Source organism: Achroia grisella, unplaced genomic scaffold, assembly GCF_030625045.1.
Source record: "Achroia grisella isolate CSIRO2021 unplaced genomic scaffold, CSIRO_AGI_Agris_v1 utg551, whole genome shotgun sequence".
Lineage (NCBI taxonomy): Eukaryota > Metazoa > Arthropoda > Insecta > Lepidoptera > Pyralidae > Achroia > Achroia grisella.
In genome coordinates, this window is record NW_026712935.1 from 472,924 (window position 1) to 494,719 (window position 21,796).

Here is a 21,796-nt window from a genome sequence, read left to right on the forward strand (position 1 = left end):
TCATCTATCGCCATTTTTGACTGTTGATTAAATATAAATAAAGAAAAATGGGTTGTAAGGAATTTAAAAGAGAGCATGTTTACATACAATATTGTCCTTGAAGTTTAATTTTTGAGAAATAAGGGGTTGAAAGAATAGCGTTTGCTTTGAAATTGTTTCAATGATGCGCTGACATCGAAACACTTTCAAACCGAAAATTGTAACGCAAATTGAGCATGAAATTACAATCGAAAGCGCACTGTTGTGAACTGTGTGGACGATCTTATTTATTAAAAGTCCCTAAAATATAATTATGTTGATACCACTTTTGATTAATAAACTCGCGTCCGTGTTATCACCCACGAACCTGGCACACTGAGCGCGTCAACGCAACATTCCATACAGAGACTTCTGTAAAACTGGTACGTACCGACAAATTTGACTTTCCACACCCGGTGCGGGAGCGCGAGAGCGTCCTGCGTGAGTGCGGGCAGGCGCGCGACCATCTGCCCGAACACGGAGCGCATGCCGGCCGCGCCCGCAAGCCCTGAACCGCCGCGGCGAGCGCGGCGAGCCGCCACACGCGACAACTCCACCACAGGCCCGTGCTGCCGCTCGCGCACCATCGTCGCCATTATCGCCTGCATACAATTCGTGTGAACGTTTGCCTACTTAATTTCAAAACCGTTTTTTATTATTTTCTCTAAATAAATCTATTTGGAAACTACAATACAATTAACGAAGACCTCGGTGGTCCAGCGGTTTAGCACACCACCTTGTTTCCGATGGTTGCGGGTTCGATTTTCGCACGGTACTAGCATTTGTATTAACGACTATGATTGTTTGTTACGCTCTAGGTGTCGTTTATGTATATATTATCTAAATATCTACAAAGAAATTTATTTATGTATTACTATCAGTTGTCTACTACCCATAATACAAGCTCTGTTTAGCATGGGACTAGACGGCGCTGTGTGAAGTAAGATAAGATATTGTTCTAAGTAAGATCGTAAGATATTATTATATAATAAAGAATGCTGTGCATAAACGAAATATACAATTAGAAGGAAAGTATATATGAGACGACTCAAATAACAGAAAATTCATTATTTATTTAAATATTGTATCTTAAGTGCTAAAATATAGGCTGGAAAACTTAATAATGTCACAACAGCAGAGAAAATTAATCACATATTTTACCTTCCTAAACGCTGCTTCCTTCACGCTATAAAATAGTAGAGTTCTAAGCTGATCTAGGGGTCCATCCAAAATCAATAGAGGCAAATTGGGACAAACAAGTTCCGAAAACTGATGTAGTAGAACCTGTAACAAAATTTGAAATTATAATCAATATCCTCTGGGCAATCAGTTAAACCTAACGATTGCCCAGAGGCAAGACATTGATTTAAAATATGGAATTTTAAAAGAAAATTACTTAAAACGTACGAGCTATTACGCACGAGGGAGTGATCACGAATAGTAAAACGCAATGACGCACGTGCCACACGTGCAATGACACACAGCTAGCGTCCGCAATGGCGCACGAATAAATTAAAGTGTATCGTGTAAAGTCATAAACAAAGAAACAGACACACTTTCACTTTTATAATATTAGTATGAATGTACAAATATGGTTCCCAAGGACTTCACAATGTATTCTACAGGTAAATATATTCAATATATGGATAGATTTTATGTTCACGTCGCGACGGTCAGCTGGTTTGTTGTTAGCGGGGTAGATACCAGACGGTGACAGAGTAGGTGGTGTTGGTTGGCGGCGAGGTCCCGCAGCAGGTGGCACTCGAGCGGCGGCGCGGGCGGCGGGCGCGGGGCGTGCGCGGCCTCCACACACATCGCCACCGTGTGCGCGCTGCCGCACGCCACGCGCGTCACGCGCTTGCCCTGCTTAACGTCACGTCCGTTCAATTCTCCATACATTTATTACTGGACTCTTATACTATGTTTCTTATTTTACATTTTTTTTTATATTATGACGTGGCAAACACATATACGACCCATCTAATGCTTAGGGTACTGTAACCGTTTATACACATGCGCATTGGCTAATTGATTTTGTGAAAATGTTCTTTGATTTTTTTCTGACGATAATTATTTTTTATTTCGTGTGTTCTTATACTATAATAAAATGATTTTATTATTTTACATAGTAGTTGATGATAATTTTTAATATTTTTTTAAGCTGCTGCTTCTTGTACAAATTCAAATTAGATCTGATCAGCAGTTTTAGAGTTATCCTGAAAAATTGAAGTCGTTATTGAAACTTAATAAATAAAATTTATCTGTTATAAATTATAAATCTGTATAAACTTTAAATTTAAAGGTAAAAAGATAAACATTAAACTTACAACAGTATTCTAATGTTTTATTTATCGAATTAATTACACTTATATTTGGTATTAAACGGGTACGGTAGTTGTAGGGCGTTTTGTATAACTGCATAGATAATTACTGTTACCGGGAATAAGTATTTGACTGTCAAAAACGTCTGCGTGGGTACCTCAGGCTCACATATTACAGCCGACAAACAGCTTGCCTTGTTAGTTGTGTTTTTGTTATAGGGTGCCATTAGGCAGTAAAATTGCAGGATACGAGGCATCTTTATCCTCAGGAATGGCAACCCTTGAGTGATATCACAGGTCTCATACGATAACCAGATATTAGTAGTGCTGTTCATGAATATAGGCGACGGTTACAGCATACCATAGGGATACTTTGTCATTTCAATTACATTAAAAAATCGCAAAAAAGTGCCGTTGTCAGGCATTATTACATTGCCAGTACACAGTACACACCGTGATACCAAGTGATTCCTATAGAATGTGTGTTACCTGTAACGCCATGAGTAGGCGTGGCCTCTGCGCCGCGAGCGTGGTGCCGTCCCCAAGTTGTCCTTCGTCGTTATCGCCCCAAGTGTACACTTCGCCGTTATCAGTACACGCTACACAGTGTAAACTACCTGCATAAAACAAAACCATCCTTGTAAAATTTTAATATAAACTAACGTCGGACTATATTTAGGGGGAAAGAATTATAAAATGTCCCCATTACTATGTGCGCATAACAACAGGTCGACTTCGAAAACCTTAGTTTTTAATATCTAATGAAATCGCCACGATTGGCAAAGCAACCTTACTTTGTACTCATACTATCATCCTCCAATGTCGTCCCGCCACCAGCGAGAATATGATTCCATCCATTTTAGTATTTACATCACAGAGATATATTGTGGAAATGTAAAAAACTGTTACATACTAGCATCAGCCCCGGCATTGTACTTATGGTTTACTGTCGGGTAGTGTAATTTGATAGAAAAAAAATATGATTGCCATGTTATAACATAACGTTATAATATGAAAAAATAGAAGCGGTTGGGCATTTCTTGAGTTTACAAGTTAAATTGTAATTATAATAAGCCTGGACAATTCACACAGTGCCATTTAGCTAAACAAGACTTGTGTTAAGAATACTAGACAATGATAAAACTACTTAAATACATTTCTTTTTGTAAACACATACATTAAAAATACCCAGACCAACACAAACAAACATACTCAAGAAAAAAATTATTTGTACCGTGCGAGGAATCGAACCCGCGATAATCGGAAGTAAAATGGTGTGCTAGACCGCTAATCCATTGAGGCCACCAAATATCATATATATCTCTTCATAATATTAATTTAAACAAATATGTAAACTACATAATTGTTACCTGTAGCAATGGACACAATCATTTTGCCCTGCATTCCAGTTACACGCATTGGACGTCTTACATGCTCATAGCTACCATGGCCCAGTCTATGATAGTCTCCTTTTCCCCTAAAATATTGAAGACAAATAAAAATTCGTAATATTTTATCAATTTTAAATGTTAAATAATTCAACTAAATTCGTCCCTGCTTGGCACGGCTGGATTACAAATATTTGAAATTTTCTGCGTGTTCTATACTATAATGCGCATGTATTATTATACATATAAATCTTCCTCTCGAATCTGCATTACATTCGTTGCGTAATTTAAATGATATAAGTGAACTGTCAGCGGCGAAGACTTTGTATTGTACTATGTAAAGATTTTGTGATTAGTTTATTCATTCATTTTTGTGATTACATTTGAATTTCCTTATTTTTCCCATATTGGTTCCTAAGTACTTGAAATTTATTAATAAATTTAAAATTAGTTTATGAAATAAAATTAAACGTACTCGTTTTTTTAAATATTAGCAAGTAACTACAAATTTTCTACATACCAAGTATAAACACTTCCACATTGGCACAAAGCAACGGAAAATTGCGAACCACATTCGACTTTTATAACTCGCAGTCCCTTTAGACAATCTATTCGCATTGGAACCTTACAGCCTTCTGAACCACCTCGCCCTGGAGAAGTTAATTAAAAAGTCGTATACATGACAGTACAAAGCTATTTATTTATATGAAACGTTCATCAATATCCAATAATAAGTGACAACCTTCGTCTAAGCCATGGACATTTCGTCGTTACATAATATCCGTAATTCCCATGGTACCCTATATGCTTTGCCATCATGCACGGAGTACAAAATTTTGTGTCTCGGTTCACTGTCATATGCTTATCCTTCAACCAATAGTAACCTACTAAGCGGCAGAAGTAAGTGAGAGTACACAGATGCACGCACGCACGCAGGCGCGCACACACACACACACACAACACAAAATTAATTACTACGGCAAACCGACTTTTAAAAGTAAATCAAATTTAGACATTAAAGGTAGACTGTTAAAAATGTCGGTTGTAAAGTTATAATTGGATAGTGAATTAAAGCATATACATGTATCTTAGTACTCTTGAATGGAAATGAATGAATATGCATGAGTCAGTTTCTTTGCAATTCCAATTACATTAACAATATTACTAATGTAAACTCACCTAATTTCCCATAGTCACCATCTCCCCAAGACCATACATTATCGTCATCAGTAATACAAAGTGTCTGAGCGTCACCAGAACCGCACGCGACGTCTATTACGCGAAAAGCTGTTAATGCTTCCACCTAAAATTAAAATGGTAATTAACACGTTCAATAGTAATTAACACGTTCAAGTACTGCTATTTTGTGAGACCATTTGAGTAACCTTACTTCGATAGAAGAGGTTATCGAAGAAAGACATTTTCACTGCATTAATTTAAGCTCAGTATACTACGGTTCGGAAGGTTTTCTCCTGGACAAGCTCCCGAATATATGCAATACAATAACTTACAAAGTGTAATTAGAATAGCAAAAAAAGCCTTAGAGACCTTAGAGCCCTTAGGACCCTGAAAAGACTAGCTTTTAGCGTACTCCTTGATTTAGCCAGAACAGATAATAAATATGGCTATTATTACTAACCATTTTCGGCACCAGTTGGTCCTCCGAGTCGCCATGACCGAGCCGTCCGTATCGGCCCTTCCCCCACGTGTAGATACGTCCACGAGCCGTCAGACATGCCGAGTGCGCTCCTCCGCACGCAATAGCTACTACTTCCATGCCAGATAAGGCTGTTATAAGTTTAGGACGGTCGTAGCTCCTGTTTAACAGAAAAACTACATCCTTAAAATTCCTATTATATGGAGACAAATGATATTTATTAGTCGATAAAGATAAAATCGGCTATATCGCCGCAAAGTTCACTTACACTCTGTTGCCGTGCCCCAATTTGCCATCTTCACCTTCACCCCAACTGTATACTTCTCCATCAGATGACAACGCTAAACAATGTTTCCCTCCAGAATTACAAGCGACCTGCAAGAAAGAAGTTTTAATTATAATACGTAACTATTACTACTGCATTATATACCTTTAAATATTCAGTTTGTTACAGCTATAAGCACTAAAATATTTAGATCCAAAAATGAACTAACTACCTTAGTTATAAAGATGTGCTGAATGGATGCTAATAAAGTAGGCTGAGCGACGGAATCAATACCACCTATACCTAGGCGACCACCTGCTCCATATCCTATAAAAAAAGGTAAAATAATATACAAATTTTCATGAGTAAATATACTAAAATGGACAATATATCAATTTAACTTCAGAACCGAACGAGTAAATAACCTATACTACTGTCGTATGTAATGCATTGGATATGTACAATGTGCATTGTTCTTGGGTAGCAAGATTAGTAGCAGTTTTATGAGTCAAATATATTAGAGTAACCAACCATCCTGTTTTATAAGGACAAGCCCCAATTTTTGTAGTGTCTTAGGATGTACTGAATAATTCTTAAGCAACGTCCTGGATGTTCAAATTTTGAAGTTCGGTTTTAAAATAAAAATTCTTTCCAATTTTAAATGCTGTTGTTTTAAATTTGGGTTTGGCCACTCTAAAATACATCCGACTTCGATTATTGACGGTTTAATGACTGAATCGTGAAGTGAACTATGTAAGATGTTATGTGAATGTGAACATGATTAGATTTTACCAGATCGCGAACAAACTGTGATTGACCTTATAGTGTGGATCTAGGCTACGCTGTTTGTTGCGGGGGTTAACTACTATAATTTATGTGTTGTGTAATTTTTTTTTCAGGGGTGAATATCTATGGGACACAGTTATGAATGTATGATATGAAGTATCTACTTCAAAGTAATATTTACAATTAATTATGGTCAGTAAGACATACTAAATATTGTGTCACCCCCCTTAAATTTTACTTTTGTTATTTAGTATAGAAGATCAATATTTTTGTGTACATTTTATCATTTCATTATCATCTGTAATATACATCGTCTCAACCGACAATATCGTATTATTACCATGCAACAGTTACAACAGATGTTATGGCAGGCTCACCAGTGGCATAGAGCTTCCCGTCGGGCGTGACGGCGAACAGCGTCTGCTCGCCCCCGACGAGTTGCACCGGGTTGAGCGCGGCGAGCGCGTGGCAGGGTGTGGGCGCACGCACCTTAGCGCCATCGACGCCGCCCAGCTGCCCGCGGTGGTTGTGTCCCCACCCATACACCGCGCACCCACGTGCCCCACCGCCCCACCACCCGTTCCACTCCTCCGGACGCCTGGCGCAAAACAATCGTACTTTAATCATTAATAAACAATTGCTTATTTTATTTATGGTTTATCTTGAATTTGAGATATTTGCTTTGAATAATTATGCATTAAGAAATATCTTTATTCTCTCTTGTAACAATATCTATACCATACTTACTTATTAACCCAGTGCAGCAACTGTTCGTCGTGTTGCCGAGTAAACTTCGTGTTGTCTTCCCAGGGGTACTGCGCATCTGTGCTACTCTCTTCCACATTATATATGCCCAGGTCCGCTAGACGTTTGCGGACGTCCGCTAAGAAAGCTATAGGCATCGGCACGCGACGTATAAGCGCGTCGGCCGTGCGTATACAGAGACAGTAGCGCTTGAACCACGTCCAACGAGCCGCATCGGGGCCATTACATACTCGTGTGTCCATACGCAAGCCGCATGCGAGCAAAACTAGCTCCTGTTTGACATTAACAAGAAAACATTAGTTTATAATTACTAGCGTTACAAGTAAATAGTCGCAAAAAGGTACTCAAATACGCCGAATTTTGATCAGAAACAGCTTTTGATCAAATCACATGTTGGTGTTACAAAAAGTTGCTAACTGTCCCATTTTCCCAAGACATGTTCTAGTTTTTGTAGTGGCCTGGGATATTCTCAATAGTTTTTAAGCAATGTCCTAGTTTTTAAATTGTAATGTTCACGCGTCTCTTTTATTAAATCGTTTTCAACAGACATAATTTAATTCAAATACTTTTAGTAAAAAATATGATCATTCCTGCATCCAACTTCAAATCGTGGTTTTATAAATTTCAAGTTGGCAACCCTAGTGTAATATTACGGCTACTAACCGTAACATTACACTAAGTTGTACGACAATGAGGACGTTACCTTAAAATAGTGCGTATGCATAAGGTGCGTGCCGGTCCGCAGCGCTGATTCCTCGTGCTCGTACTGCGCGTGCAGCAGCGCGGGCAGGTGGTGGAGCGCGGGGGGCGCGCCCGTGCCTGCCTCCGCCGCCGCCCCCGCGCCCGCACCCCCGCCCCCTCCCGTGCCGCAAACCACGCCGCGCAGTCGCCGCACGCACCACACGCGTCCGCGCCACGCTGTAGGGTAAAATTTAAGAGAGCCTGTAGAATATTAGTATCAAAACAGAACTGACTATTAACTTTATACGTACCGTGACCTCGATAATGGTAAAGATAGATTATATTTACATTTGAAAGGTTAGGACACATTGAAAATTCTTATTATCACAAATCACTCAAAATCACCAGGACATAAGTGTAAGTTATTTGTGTAGAGTTTTTAAAGTCCATAAACTAATAACCATTTACCTTTAAACAGATACCGCGTTGGATTACCACGCAAATAAAAAATAGTATACTTACACAAAGTGGGCAATTGGGCACATATGGCAAGAGCTTGAGCTAGCCGCGGCGCTAATTGGTGATCGTTCGATATAGCAGCCAATAGTGGTCCATCTAACAAGCGCCACGCTAACTCGACTGAAGGACACGACAACACGTAGCGATCTGAACCGGTCTCCTACAAAAAAAACGTTTAACGGAGTCATAAGTCTAAACATTAAAAGTAATAGTTAGTATAATCTATTACAACAAATTTCCGTTCTTCACTTATTGGTCAAAAGACATTCTGTGTAAAAAAATAGTAAAAAATACGTTTCACGTGATTATTAACTACTTTGATTGTAACACATAAAATATAATAACCAACTAATTCTAATATTTTATTGCCTAGAACAATACACAAAAAATAGTAATAAAAATAATATGTGACTAACCAACAGAAAATAATTTATACTGTATTTATAAAGTACAAATAAGGCAACAAGAAAGGACTTACAACAACAGAGTACGACTGTAATATAGGATGAGCAGTGAATCTCCAACCCCAGCCGTTGACGGAGCTATCACTTGTGAATCTCCATCGTAGTTCATCACCTATTGTAGAAAAATGTATCTATATTTAACCGCTCATCTTATTATAGCCATTAATTTTTAATACTAATAAGTCACGTGACGAAAATATTATATAACACTCTTATAAAATTTTATTTCACAATGAACCTGATCAGGTTAGAGCGGAAGTGTGAGATATGATACTTACAAAGACCGAATATGATAAACGATCAATTTTATTTAGGAGGTTCAGGTTCGGATTACACACATAATTAAATATCGAAAATTATAGGTAATATCAATGACTACACCAAAAGACATTTAGCACTGACCGGTAGAAAGTTTTTAATTCTATATAAGGACCGTAAGGCAGCTAGCTATTCATGAGTATGATTATTATAGTACCTTGTACGATGATTTCTTGGACCCAATCGGTAGTCTCGCGACCTGACCGCGTAGCCACTACGCGTCCTGTATTGTCGGATATAGTGAGTGGATCATTGCGACGCTCTGTAGAACAGCCCTGCTCAAAGGTCACACGAAGTGACGATGCGCCGGGAATCTTCACAACGCCTAACAAATAACATTATACATTAATAAGGAATTAAAAACATTACAATGGAGAATAAAAACATTTTTGGCTTATAATGTAATAGTGCAAACGCCTGTGCTAACGGTATGCTCTGGTAGGGCACTAATGAGGATGATAACATTAGCTCACTCTAATCGACATTATGGTCGGGTCAGTAAGTCCAGAGAATTACCATGATGTAGATAGACTGTGAAAAATCGTTTGTGTGGTCTCACCTATTTCACCTATTTTGCAGTTTGCTTTACAAGATGTGTTTCGTTTACAGGGTATGATTAGGCAGTGAAATTACAGCATAAGAGGCATGACATCTTAGTCCTCTGATATGGCAACGCAATGTTTGTTGTGCTATGTACATATATAGGCGACGATTACCGCTTACTATCAGATGGGCCATCGGCTTGTTTGCCATTCTAAATACATAAAAAAATGTGTACGTGAACATGATATGGTACACGCTAGCAATGGGCCCCTATTACTAACAATCTCCTACCGAAAAAATATTGATTTAACAGCACTGAACATTTAGACTACTATTACTAGTTTTTTCATACCAGATATATCAGTGTCATCTGCATACGGATGCGGGCTGTCGACGGTGACAGGCTGCGGGGGTGTTCGCCCTCCGCCCGCAGCGGCCTCCTCCAGTTCACACACGCACACTTCTACCACCATGTCTGCTACGGCAGGTTTGCTGGCACACAACGCTGAGAACGAAAGGAATATGTTTTAGTGGTGTTCTTTTGTAGCAGTATAATGTACGAAATAATGGTGTGAAAATAGGAAAACTTGGAAAATACGAGTATTGAAAAAAACAAAGGGGATTAGCACTAAGGTGTATTAAATAGCTGTGAAAAGGATATGAATTTGTTATTAATTTGAAAAAGGTGTATTAAGAAAAAGCTGCCCTAAAAATAAAATAGTGACTCTTAACTAAAGCATGTCAATCTTTATCAGTCTTTAAAAGCGAAAAACATACCCATCAACACGTCAGTGATGATCTTAACAGCATTATTTGCATCTGGTATCCGTCCAGCAGCAGCCAACTTGAGCAAATCCACAAGAGCTCTCGCATCCGACTCACCAAGTTGAGATGTAAAGTCATCCAAAGCCATCTGTAAAAACACAAGATTAATTATTGTTTCTAAGACAGTTTACTTTTGCTTACTTCTCGTCAAAGTAGTAATCGAATGCTAAGAAAACTACATTGATTATTTTTACATTATACGAGATACTATATGTTTGTTCCTAACCAACATACTGTTAACCTTAATAAAGGAAGAACTGGGTCTAAAGGGGCAGTGTGCTACCGAGGCAGATTTTCGTTGTCAGTACATTAGTCAATGTTTATATAATTATTTTTTACGCATATTTTTGTTATCTATACTAATATTATAAATAGGTAAAGTTTGTAAGATTCTAGGGGCAATGTATGGACCGATTTTTAAAATTCTTTTGAAAATAAAAAGCCACGTTATCTGTGAGTGGCATAAGCTCTATAACATCACGCTACGACCAATAGAAGCGGTACTGCTATGAAAAATGTTACATAAACGGGAAAAAAGGACGCAGACGGAGTTGCGCGTGGTACTAGTTATTTTATATGTATGTTAGTATGTAAAGCATATATGTCATGAGTAATTAAGGTACCTGAAACCAATAGAAAATAACATGGACTCACTTTAGGGGCCTCCGCTTGTTGTACAGTCATAGTAGCGGCTGCCACTGACACTGCGCTGGATGACATCACTGCCGAATGTCGCGACGATATTGAACCACTGAGGGGGCTACTTGCTCCACTCTGTGTATATTTGATGATATGATATTTTTACGTCGTAATGTATTAAATCTATACTTATATTAAAAATAAGAAAATAGTCAATAGTAATGGACTTTCTAATGGATAAACTCAAAAATAAACGCAGTGGAATCCAGCTACTCTAGTATAAATAGTCAGTGTATAAAAATAAAAATTGCTTGTTGGATACGGCTACTGCTTGAATTAATACATGAGTAGTAAAACTGTTAATAGTATTCCAACCAAAATAAGTACGTGTTAGAAAATGTTGAGTTAATGAGGTATTTAAATTATTTACAAAATATAAATCTTTGTTCATATGCCAATTAATTACCTTTACTTTAGATCTTATAGGAACATATCATATATGTAACGTCGGTTTGATTTTATACGAGCTTGTGTATTTTAAAGTATATCTAACGGTGCTTTTAGAAAATTTCGGTTTTAATTATTTAAAAAAATCTAAATAGTAAACACTCTTTTTGAAAAATTACCGGCAATGTGGCTCTATCCGCGGGTGCCTCGCCGCCTCCAGTGCGCGCGTCTGCTTCGGCATCTTCGTCCTCAGTGTCAATGCCGACAGATACAGGCGCTACGGTCGAACACGCTTCGTGTGCCCGCAACGCTTCTACTAATAAACTGCGTGCCTGTCAGCCATGAAGAAACATATGATCAACATAAAATTTTTTAGACCAGCCTACAAATCATTCAAATCAAATAAAAATATCTTTATTCATGGAGGTCTAAGACAGACTCTTAGGATATGTCTAAATCTACAGTCAGTTCGGAGTGCTTTTCAAATGAGCTTCTAGATAATTACTAAAATAAAAACTCATTTTTCAATTCAATTAAGGAGAATATAGTTTACGTGAAAATCTTTACTTTTACTTTATAATTAATATTATAAATCTGATAGTAAATTTGTATGTTTAATTGTTACCACTTCGACCTTTAGGATTCAACATGTGAAACATACAAATGTTGCAGTCAAGATGGATATGGACATAATTCCATTTGTTTAAATTTCTACTAACCTGAGTGATGTGTAATGCGAGTAATATAAGCGATAACGCATGTTGTACAGCCACGGGAGGCTCCAGCGCCAGAGCTGCAGCCGCTAAGGACGCTCGTGGACCTTGAGGCTCTTCCACCACGATCTCTTCAGAATACAATCCTAAGAACACATTAATTGGTGAAAAAACATCTTTTTCAACAAAATACAGTAAGTTTTGGGGAAGACGATATTTTTTAAATGGTTATACTGAAAGAATAAATAAGTAGGTGCTACTTGCACTGAAGGTTCACGCTGGTGGAGCACCAATAGTCTCGTTAATTATTCATAATGGTCTCCATGGGGCTTACTAATATGGTACATTATCAGTAATACGGCCACTATTCGGCATTTCTTAAAATCCTTAGGGGCTTTTCTTAAATTCCCTTGTAGGTTAAAGGGTTAGCTATTACAAATCGCTTTTTGTTAAGTACATTCTTCTAATGTTCCTTTTGTAATTTTATAAGAGCAAAAATAAAAAAAAACACAATAACTAGTTTCTACACAATAATTATACTCTAGTATCTGTGTTCGCGGCTACACCCGCATGATCTAATATATAAGCTATATTATTTTCAAGTTAGATTAAAATCCATTCATTGTTTTTGTTTGAACAAGCATTCATCGTGTGGATGGACAAACTTCCGCGTTTATAATACTAGTAAGATTTCAGGGCAGTAATAGCGCAATTATTCCAAGTGGTATCAGACTAACTTACCGAGACTTTGAGCTCCGAGCGGATCCTTGAGCGTGGGGAACGCCAGCGGCGCGATGTGCAGCGTGTGCGTGTCTGCGTGCGCGTGCAGGGCGGCGGGCCGCAGCGACCACGCGGCCGAGTGCGAGGAGCCGGCGGCGGCGCGCTGCACGCCCTCCACGCCGCCCACGAGCGCGGGCCGCCGGTTCACGCACGTGGTGCCGTTGCCTTGCTGCCCGTGGTCGTTGTCGCCCCACGCCCACACCTAATTACGCATTGTTGATCGATAGTTAGCGCACTTTTTTTCGGACTACTCTAATGCTGATGGTCGCAGCTGGCCTTTACAGCTTCACCAGATATTAGAGGGCGAGTGTAGCACTAGAAACCCGCGGAATGACTTATGGAGCGACTGAAGGCCAACTCTTGCCTGACGGATAAAACTAGTCTGAGGCTCAGGCCGTCGCAAGTTCGATCCCGGTTTGAATTGGACGGGGAGTGGGAAACTTGTAAATGGTGATCTTTAGCTAACTTAAGGATACAAAAATAATGTGATGTATTTATAAAATTACCATCATGAAAGTAGTTGCAATAATAAAATTCACACATTCTAGTCCTAAGTATAGCAGATCTTCTGTTATGAGTACTAAACAATTGATAAAATACATAGAAATATATTTTTTGTAAATATATATAGAAAACACACAAACTGATCAAACAATCATACTCATGAATACATCGGAAGTATAGCGTTGTGCTAACAACCTCACTCACTCACCTGGTGGTCGGCGGTGACGGCGAGGCAGTGCAGCGCGCCGACGGCGACGTGCACCACGCGGCGGCCGCGCAGCGCCTCCACCAGCGTGGGCCGCCGCACGTGCGCGTCGCACCCGTGTCCCAGGCGGAAATAGTCGCCCTTACCCCACGTCCACACCTGAGGTTTTCAATTCCATTGTATTATTTTTTTGAGTGTTGCCCGCAATAAAAATATATTCTCATAATGTTCATACAAGACAATTTATCCACTAAGATATTTTTCGACGAATTAAACCTAAGTTTAAATTAAAATACTAGGTAGGTATTCCTTTAGTTTTAATTAATTTCGAACCATATTGTGGGTTTTCGTGATTGACAATAAAATTTATTAGAAAATAAATGATTTGTGATCTAAATTAAAATTACAAGTTTATGAAATAATACCAAAATTCCATAGGGCAAAATATTATATAAAAGAATAACATGTTTATGTTCATGTTTTAAATAACTTAGAAGATATTTTCATGAATCTTACCTCTCCATCCCTAGTTAAAGCTAGGCTGAACTGAGCGCCGCATTCTACCTGAACTACTCCCAGAGTATTAAGTCTTTCAATGTTCATTGGAATTGCACATCCTTCTGAGCCACCACGACCTGAAAATATATATTAAGTAATCACAAACTTGTTGCATATATTTTTAGACATTTATTAACGATAATAGATCGACAAGTAACAACAATAAATAAAGCATCTATACGACGCTATTATATTTATTACTACCACTATTTAATTAACTAATAAAACAAATAAGTAAAATAAAAAAATATTCACGTACATAAAACTTGTGTGTACGCATAATTGGTGTCATATTCTGTTAACGTGTCATCCTAAATCCTGTAACTGTTTTTATGTGAAACCTTAACAAACAGATAGTTTTCGTCTTTTATATGTAAAGGTATAGTGGTGCTTATCGGGTTTTACCTAATTTACCAAAATCGCCATCTCCCCATGAGAAGACCTTGCCACAAGCCGTCAGCGCTAAAGTTTGGGCATCGCGCGATCCGCACGCTACTTGCACTACCCGGACACTGGCCAGTGATTCCACCTAAAAGTATTGTACAAGTATGATAATTCATATAAATACAAGAATTATACTAATTATAAGATAATAACATTATAAACGAATAAATAAAATAAAATATATATTCATAAATTACTTGTCTGTAAGATACATTGTTCACATTGATAAGAATTACTTTTGTAATGCAGATATAGATTTCGTACTATGTTTACTCTTTTTCAAGCTGTGTTTTGGTTGTACGAAATAACAAGGTATAAGTATTACACTGAAGTACCACTACAGGCATTACATGTCGACGTTATAACCATTTCTCTCAGCTCTTCTTGTATATAGATGACGATTGCCACTTATCATAAAGTGCGACGAAAATGCGCTTTCTAACTTAGTATAGTTTGTATTTATACTCTATACACAAAAAAAGTACAATATACTGATGTATGACGATTAAAAATAATATGTCATAATTATTCCTTACCATCTTAGGTACTAGCTGGGTCATGTCATCACCATGGCCGAGTCTCCCATACTCGCCGACGCCCCATGTGTACAGATGACCCCGGGCTGTAACGCATGCGCTGTGGGCGGAACCACAGGCGATGCTCACTACTCGCTCTCCAGACAAAGATTCAATTAGTCGTGGAATTTCAAGTGTGATGCGATTTCCGTGACCTAATTTACCGTCTTCACCTTCACCCCATGAATAAACCTAAAAAAATATGTAAATAATCGACGTTAATTACATAGCACACGTGAATTGCCAGAACTCTATTTATCTCACAAAACCTTATTAAAAAAATAGAAGATATGCTGCAGTCTTTTATAGAAGAAGTAATAACTATAATATATATGGCGGAAAATCATTACTTGCGAAAATATTTCATACCTTTCCATCTGCAGTAAGGGCGAGTGCGTGTTTTCCCCCCGAGTGAACGGCGACGCGACGCACGAGCACGTGTGACAAGTACGGGTTCGCTCGAGGCGTTGACACGTTATTACTGTGCCCCAGACCGAGTCGGCCATTCGTGCCCTCTCCGCACGCATATAACTACAACAATAAGTCATTAGTAGAAAAGGCTTCATTTACTACTAGGCTACAAAATTACAGTCTACTGGGGCTTAACATGTTCCAGGGATCTTCATTTGAGTCCATAAATATCTGTTAGAAAATAGTAGGAGATATAAATAGATATTGTACACTTTGAATTTACCTTAGAGTATGAAACACATAGAAAAAGGCAAATAGAAGTTTGTTAAGAAATTATAATAACTCACTTTTCCGTCATGAGATACAATGAAAAGTGTTTTCGAACCCCCAGCAATGTGAACAGGTCGCAATGCGCTGAGGCTGGGAGAAAATACTGGAACTTTCACTTTAGAACCTTTTACTCCACCCAGTTGGTCTTTATCATTTAATCCCCATACAAATACCTGCAAAATAAACAAACTTTTCACCTTGGCTCAATATTCTGAATTGTTTATGATTTAAACATAGTTTTCTTATTTTCTTACCTTCGGGCAGTCACTAGGTAGAGCAGGTGGGTTATTTTCAGATGCTACAGAACTTATTGAGTTATCTCTTTCCATCCAATCTTCGGCTACAAAATTCATACTCTACAACAACAATAGCAGGTTAGTTTTGTGTATAGAAATGAAAATGAAATTTATAGTAATTTAATCTAATCTAAATTTAAGTAATGTATTCCCAGAAATTATAAACTCACCAATAAAACGTCGTTATAAAGAGGGTTAGGTCTAAATCCCGTTATGTAGAGGCCATGCACGCGGCAATCTGCGTTAACGTTGCGATTTTGCTTAATGCCGATCTCGATGCACGGATAGAACTGTAACATTCACCAAATAAAATACATTACGTGTTTACTACATTTAGTAAATAGTCAACGTGACTATTTCCATAGGCTACGGTAACCATTTATTTCAGATCCCGATCTCCCAACCAACCTGTTTGCAGTCGGCGAGCAGCTGTATCTGCGCGAGGTGTGCGGGCGGGCGGTCTCGTGCGGTTGCGGAGGGCGGTGCACACGGCACGGCGGCCAGCGGGGCCAGCGCCGCCTCGTCGAACGAGCCGCCCGCGCGGACAGACAGCGCGGCCGCGCCGTGCCCGCCGCCGGCCACGCCCAGGCCCAGGCGGCGGATGCGGACGCCGCACCGCATCTCCACGCGGATCCAGTGCTGTATATTAAAAAACAAAAAATTACTTATCGCCGAAGACAAAAGAAGAAGCGATGAAGGTCTGCTTTATACGTTACAATATATAAATGGTTAATTAAAGTAAAGGTTAGTTATTATAAAAATAAAGTTAGATTTTTTCATATTAAATATTTTTACGACCTTTTAGCCAGACAATTATATTGTACAAATACAAGTCAACTATTAATTTCTAGAGCGTCCTTATAGTGATGAGGAATATATTAGATATATGAAAATAAATTTTCGTACTAAATTGATCACATCACCACGCAGTTTCCATGATGTTCTGATAACTTTAAATTATTCACTTATTGATGATTTTGTGCAGTTTCAAGAATAGGCATTGACTTTTAACTTATTATAATCTTTACAACTAAAAGTGTATACCACACGCGATCTTTATACCAATATGTGTGTTTCGAAACAAATACACATTCAATTCGAAAAACAAATACTGAATTGTTAATACTATATACTGCATTTGTTTCATAAACAGTAATAGGCTGCTTGTTATAATTAATATAGTAGTCGTATATCTAATATATCAAATATTCGGATTATTATAGTTATTTGATTGTCACCTGTCCATTGCCACTAGAGCTCTGCCAATAGGTGTGCGGCTGTGAGTCTATTAACCGCCTCGCCCCAGCACCCGGACGACAAGATGACACGCGAACAGCACGCACAGCTCCACGCCATCCAACAGTTGATCCGCCAGCACTTTCACCCCATTCGGCTACAAGATAAAAATAACATTTATACAACTACATGTATTATAGAACAGAACATTGCAGATTACAGTTGGACCAAGAGTAACCTGAACCTGAGTGTGACGCAGTGAGGTGAGCTTCAAAGCGTTTGTAGTCAAGGTACAAGCCAACATGCTGTCCACCTTCATAAAGGGATACTACTGGTCGGCGCTACCGCGACAGATTTCCACAATGTGAGTGTGGTGACCACAAAAACAATAAAAATTACTTTTAAAAATAATATAAGGTAAAATTGTTAATTCATCAAATCATTAATTAAGACTACCATAAAATTTTAACATTAAATAAACACTAACATTGATCTGTTACTAGTTCCATTTCATTAACTTGTCCAGTCCAACCCGGTTGTTGAGGAAAGTCAACTGTCAAGTCACGACCGTTTGCGGATATACCTGAAAAATAGTGGAAAACATATATATGATAGTAGATTATAGGGACTGCAAAAATATTTAACTGTTACAGGTCACGTCATACGTATCCAATATTAGTAACGTAGAAACACGAAAGCAATTTTCCTGAATATATAGAATCAATAAAGATAGCGCATACGCACGTACACCATAAACACAATTGCTATTATTTTTTCGGATGGTTGAGATAAAAGTAGAAATAATATTAAGTGCAGGTGTACTAAACGTACCGGTAACGGTGCCGACGCTGGAGTGATCGATGCATCCCCATTTGTATCGCGGCTGAGTGACGGCGGCGCGTACCCGTACCCTATCTCCAGGTGCAAAGGGAGGTCCGCCTGACACCACTTCTGCGTGCACTGCACGTACACCGAATACGCGACCCAGACCACGCCATTCCACCTAATAGAAATAAATTAAATTAAAAACAATAAATGAAACAGGAAGTAAACATGAACATTAATGAAAACAAAAATCTTACATGAAGAAAGATGTTTTGTTTTATATCTCGTTCAACTTTTTGCACTTGACCAACATCACCTAACGCCACCTGAAAATATATAAAAAGACTACTTTAGCGTAGTTATATCAGATTAATAATTTGTACAGTCTAACAACAATTATTATGACACAGTATTAAACATATCGAGCGCGATGCCAATAAACGTATGAAATGTCAATGTAACAACGTAAGATAAATAAAAACTACATAAACCACATGAATATGTATTAACAAGAGTAGCTGATAACACCTAAGTTGTACTGTTCACAATTGCAACTATTAAATAATCCGTATATAACTGCAAAGTTGTAGATTGTAATCCTAAATGAAATGAAGAGGATGTTAATTTATCATTACATAATTATGTTCCAGATCTTAATAAAATTTCACTTGAAATAGTTGATGAAACGAGTCACACTATATGATTAAATGAGTCACACTATCTTTTATCTTTAAAAGGCAAATTAAACCGCAGGTTAATAACACAATACTTACACTTTCGAATGCCTTACAGCATCTCACCGTCATGCCAGGTGTGATGACGTCAGATACATACTGAGCATACTCATCCTCGGATGCAAAACAACTACGCCACCGGTACGGCGTTTGCTTCTTCTCAATTTTGGACGTGTGTGGTTTTTCAAACACTGTATCGTCCATACCTTGCTGAGGTAGCTCTAGTAAATATGCAACTAGAGATTCCACTGATGGTAAACTAGTACCGCCTAAAAACATTTTAATGATTGAATATAACAAAAACGAATATGTAAGTAGCTAATTATTGAGTCTTAATATATTATTGTTTATTTTTAGTATTTAAAAATACATATACCGTTCTGTCAAAAATACCGTGGACACGATTTGTTGTACTTTATTGTGCATGCGGTTGTGTAATGTAATCGCTAATCAGTTATTAATACTATTATACTAATTTAAACCCAATTATTCATTAGAATAAGGGTACTTATAAATTGCAAAATATATATTGTAACAAATAACAAATCAGTACATTTACAGATAAAATATACTTGGTACAGCTTGTATAAATATGAAACATATTAAAAAAAATGATATTAATAACAATTTGGATACGAACAATTGTTACCTAAAGCTTGAATCGCAGCGTAAACCGCATGTCGGGAGAATCCCATTTCAATGACTTGTTGTACTTGCGACGAGTTCGCCCATGTATTGAGATCTTTACGAGCTGCAATTAGGTACGATATGATATTAAATTATACGGAATGACTATACTTATCTAGGACTTATATGTTTAACAGAATTAGAAAGCAGAAATTACCCTTCTAGCATGTGCATATTAATATATAATGTAGAAGCGAAAAAGTGTGTTTAAGTGTATACGAGTGTATTATAGTGAGGTGCGTTTCTGAAACTCACGTGTATGCAGGTTATGACTATGACATAGGATGAACAGAACCATGTAAGAGTAAATACGTTTCACACTCGTAAGCCTTGACCCATTGGTCAATATTGACAAAAAACTAAAATATAAAACAATTTTTGGCTACTTACACAACGAAGCTGTGCTAGTCGAGGGGCCCATTGATAACTGCATGACGTTACTTTTGTCAATAATGGGTAAATCGGGTGGAGACTCGTGCTCTTTCTCTTCACCTAAAATTATTTGAAAATGTATTATAAGGCGTTTCTATAAAGGAAACCGTACATCGGCAACGCCACCTGACCAATATTGGCGAATTTTTAGTAAAGTAATAAAAATAGAGTATAATAAAAAAAAGTATGTATAATACTGCTGATACTAGATAGTGTACGCTATTGCAAACTGTAGACGTTCCGTTAAAAATAACATTAGACTTTTACGCATTTTATAGAACTTAATAGTTCCATAAAAGGCGTAAAGTAGTGGTTAGGGAAGATAGTATTTCTTACCTCCGATCTGCGGTACTTATGGTCGGTAAGACCAATTAGTAGGGTGATTTTATTAAAAAACATCAAAAGACAATTGTCGTCCGCTGGTTTTATATAAAGGGCAAAAAATCAGGATCATATCCTTACTGATAACATTAATTTACTAAGTGTCCAACGAGGTTGATAACAAGCACTATAACAATGAGACCGCATTTCTATTATCCTAATTACGTACCATTAACATGCGCTGCCAACTGTTGTACTATAGTGAGTGCAGCGGCCGTGAGCTCGCGCGGCGTGTGCGAGGCAGATAGTGGACTGGGCCGCGTCGCCAATGCCAAGAGGCGCCGTAACAATGTACCCTCGGTTCCTAGACAGGTCCCTCTTTCCAAAGTACCTGTAATATTATCATGAAATAAGCGCTACTATCTGTAGCTTTATTTGCTTATTTAGTTTTATTTTTTCCGAATAAGTATTTTACGGGAATAAAATTTATGATGTCAACTCGTAAACGGTATTTTATATTAATATATATTAATTTGTTGTATTTAATATTAATAATAAAATCTCAGGACATTTCATGCAGCGCCATCTAGTCACAAGCTAAGCAGAGCTTGTGTATAAGTACTAGTCAACTGATATAAATATAAAGCACATTATTTTTGTAAAGAGTTAATATACATAGAAAACACCCAGACTAATACAAACAACTATACCCATTAAATCAAATCAATCAATCAATCAACTTCAGGGATAACGGACTGCTTCACAGTCAGCAATATGGTTTCACTGCCGGCAAGTCTACTACTGATGCAGGCGTAGCGCTTATTACACATATATTCGAATCATGGGAAAACTCACAGGATGCTCTCGGCGTTTTTTGTGACTTGTCGAAGGCGTTTGATTGCGTAGATCCTGAAACACTTTTGTACAAGCTCAAACATTATGGTATTAGAGATAATGACCTAAGTCTAATGAAAACTTATCTAGAGGATAGGGTGCAAACTGTAGATATTGATGGTGTAAAGTCTAAGGGAACTAATATAAAAATGGGCGTTCCTCAAGGTTCAATATTAGGCCCGTTTCTCTTTTTTAATTTATATAAATGACCTTCC

At 37.9% G+C, this 21,796-nt stretch overlaps 1 protein-coding gene across 1 annotated transcript in view; it reads right to left on the reverse strand.

Annotated features, from left to right (window-relative positions):
• The window catches only part of LOC131848375 (probable E3 ubiquitin-protein ligase HERC2), a 51,942-nt gene that overhangs the window by 5,539 nt on the left and 24,607 nt on the right, over positions 1-21,796 (reverse strand). The window contains exons 46-84 of the mRNA XM_059198197.1: positions 20,917-21,078; positions 20,325-20,426; positions 19,897-19,998; positions 19,287-19,516; positions 18,771-18,839; positions 18,520-18,691; positions 18,176-18,271; positions 17,691-17,845; positions 16,861-17,091; positions 16,623-16,742; positions 16,411-16,512; positions 16,174-16,329; positions 15,785-15,946; positions 15,377-15,607; positions 14,802-14,925; positions 14,355-14,473; positions 13,842-13,997; positions 13,091-13,331; positions 12,356-12,495; positions 11,816-11,968; positions 11,205-11,324; positions 10,503-10,638; positions 10,078-10,230; positions 9,340-9,507; positions 8,879-8,976; positions 8,404-8,560; positions 7,904-8,118; positions 7,183-7,472; positions 6,813-7,033; positions 5,882-5,976; positions 5,653-5,759; positions 5,367-5,544; positions 4,907-5,030; positions 4,248-4,377; positions 3,710-3,816; positions 2,829-2,956; positions 1,723-1,881; positions 1,180-1,302; positions 410-620 (exon numbers count right to left, since the gene is read on the reverse strand). Of these exons, the coding sequence (XP_059054180.1) occupies positions 410-620; positions 1,180-1,302; positions 1,723-1,881; positions 2,829-2,956; positions 3,710-3,816; positions 4,248-4,377; positions 4,907-5,030; positions 5,367-5,544; positions 5,653-5,759; positions 5,882-5,976; positions 6,813-7,033; positions 7,183-7,472; positions 7,904-8,118; positions 8,404-8,560; positions 8,879-8,976; positions 9,340-9,507; positions 10,078-10,230; positions 10,503-10,638; positions 11,205-11,324; positions 11,816-11,968; positions 12,356-12,495; positions 13,091-13,331; positions 13,842-13,997; positions 14,355-14,473; positions 14,802-14,925; positions 15,377-15,607; positions 15,785-15,946; positions 16,174-16,329; positions 16,411-16,512; positions 16,623-16,742; positions 16,861-17,091; positions 17,691-17,845; positions 18,176-18,271; positions 18,520-18,691; positions 18,771-18,839; positions 19,287-19,516; positions 19,897-19,998; positions 20,325-20,426; positions 20,917-21,078 (5,943 nt within the window). The remainder of the gene's footprint in view (positions 1-409; positions 621-1,179; positions 1,303-1,722; positions 1,882-2,828; positions 2,957-3,709; positions 3,817-4,247; positions 4,378-4,906; positions 5,031-5,366; positions 5,545-5,652; positions 5,760-5,881; positions 5,977-6,812; positions 7,034-7,182; positions 7,473-7,903; positions 8,119-8,403; positions 8,561-8,878; positions 8,977-9,339; positions 9,508-10,077; positions 10,231-10,502; positions 10,639-11,204; positions 11,325-11,815; positions 11,969-12,355; positions 12,496-13,090; positions 13,332-13,841; positions 13,998-14,354; positions 14,474-14,801; positions 14,926-15,376; positions 15,608-15,784; positions 15,947-16,173; positions 16,330-16,410; positions 16,513-16,622; positions 16,743-16,860; positions 17,092-17,690; positions 17,846-18,175; positions 18,272-18,519; positions 18,692-18,770; positions 18,840-19,286; positions 19,517-19,896; positions 19,999-20,324; positions 20,427-20,916; positions 21,079-21,796) is intronic.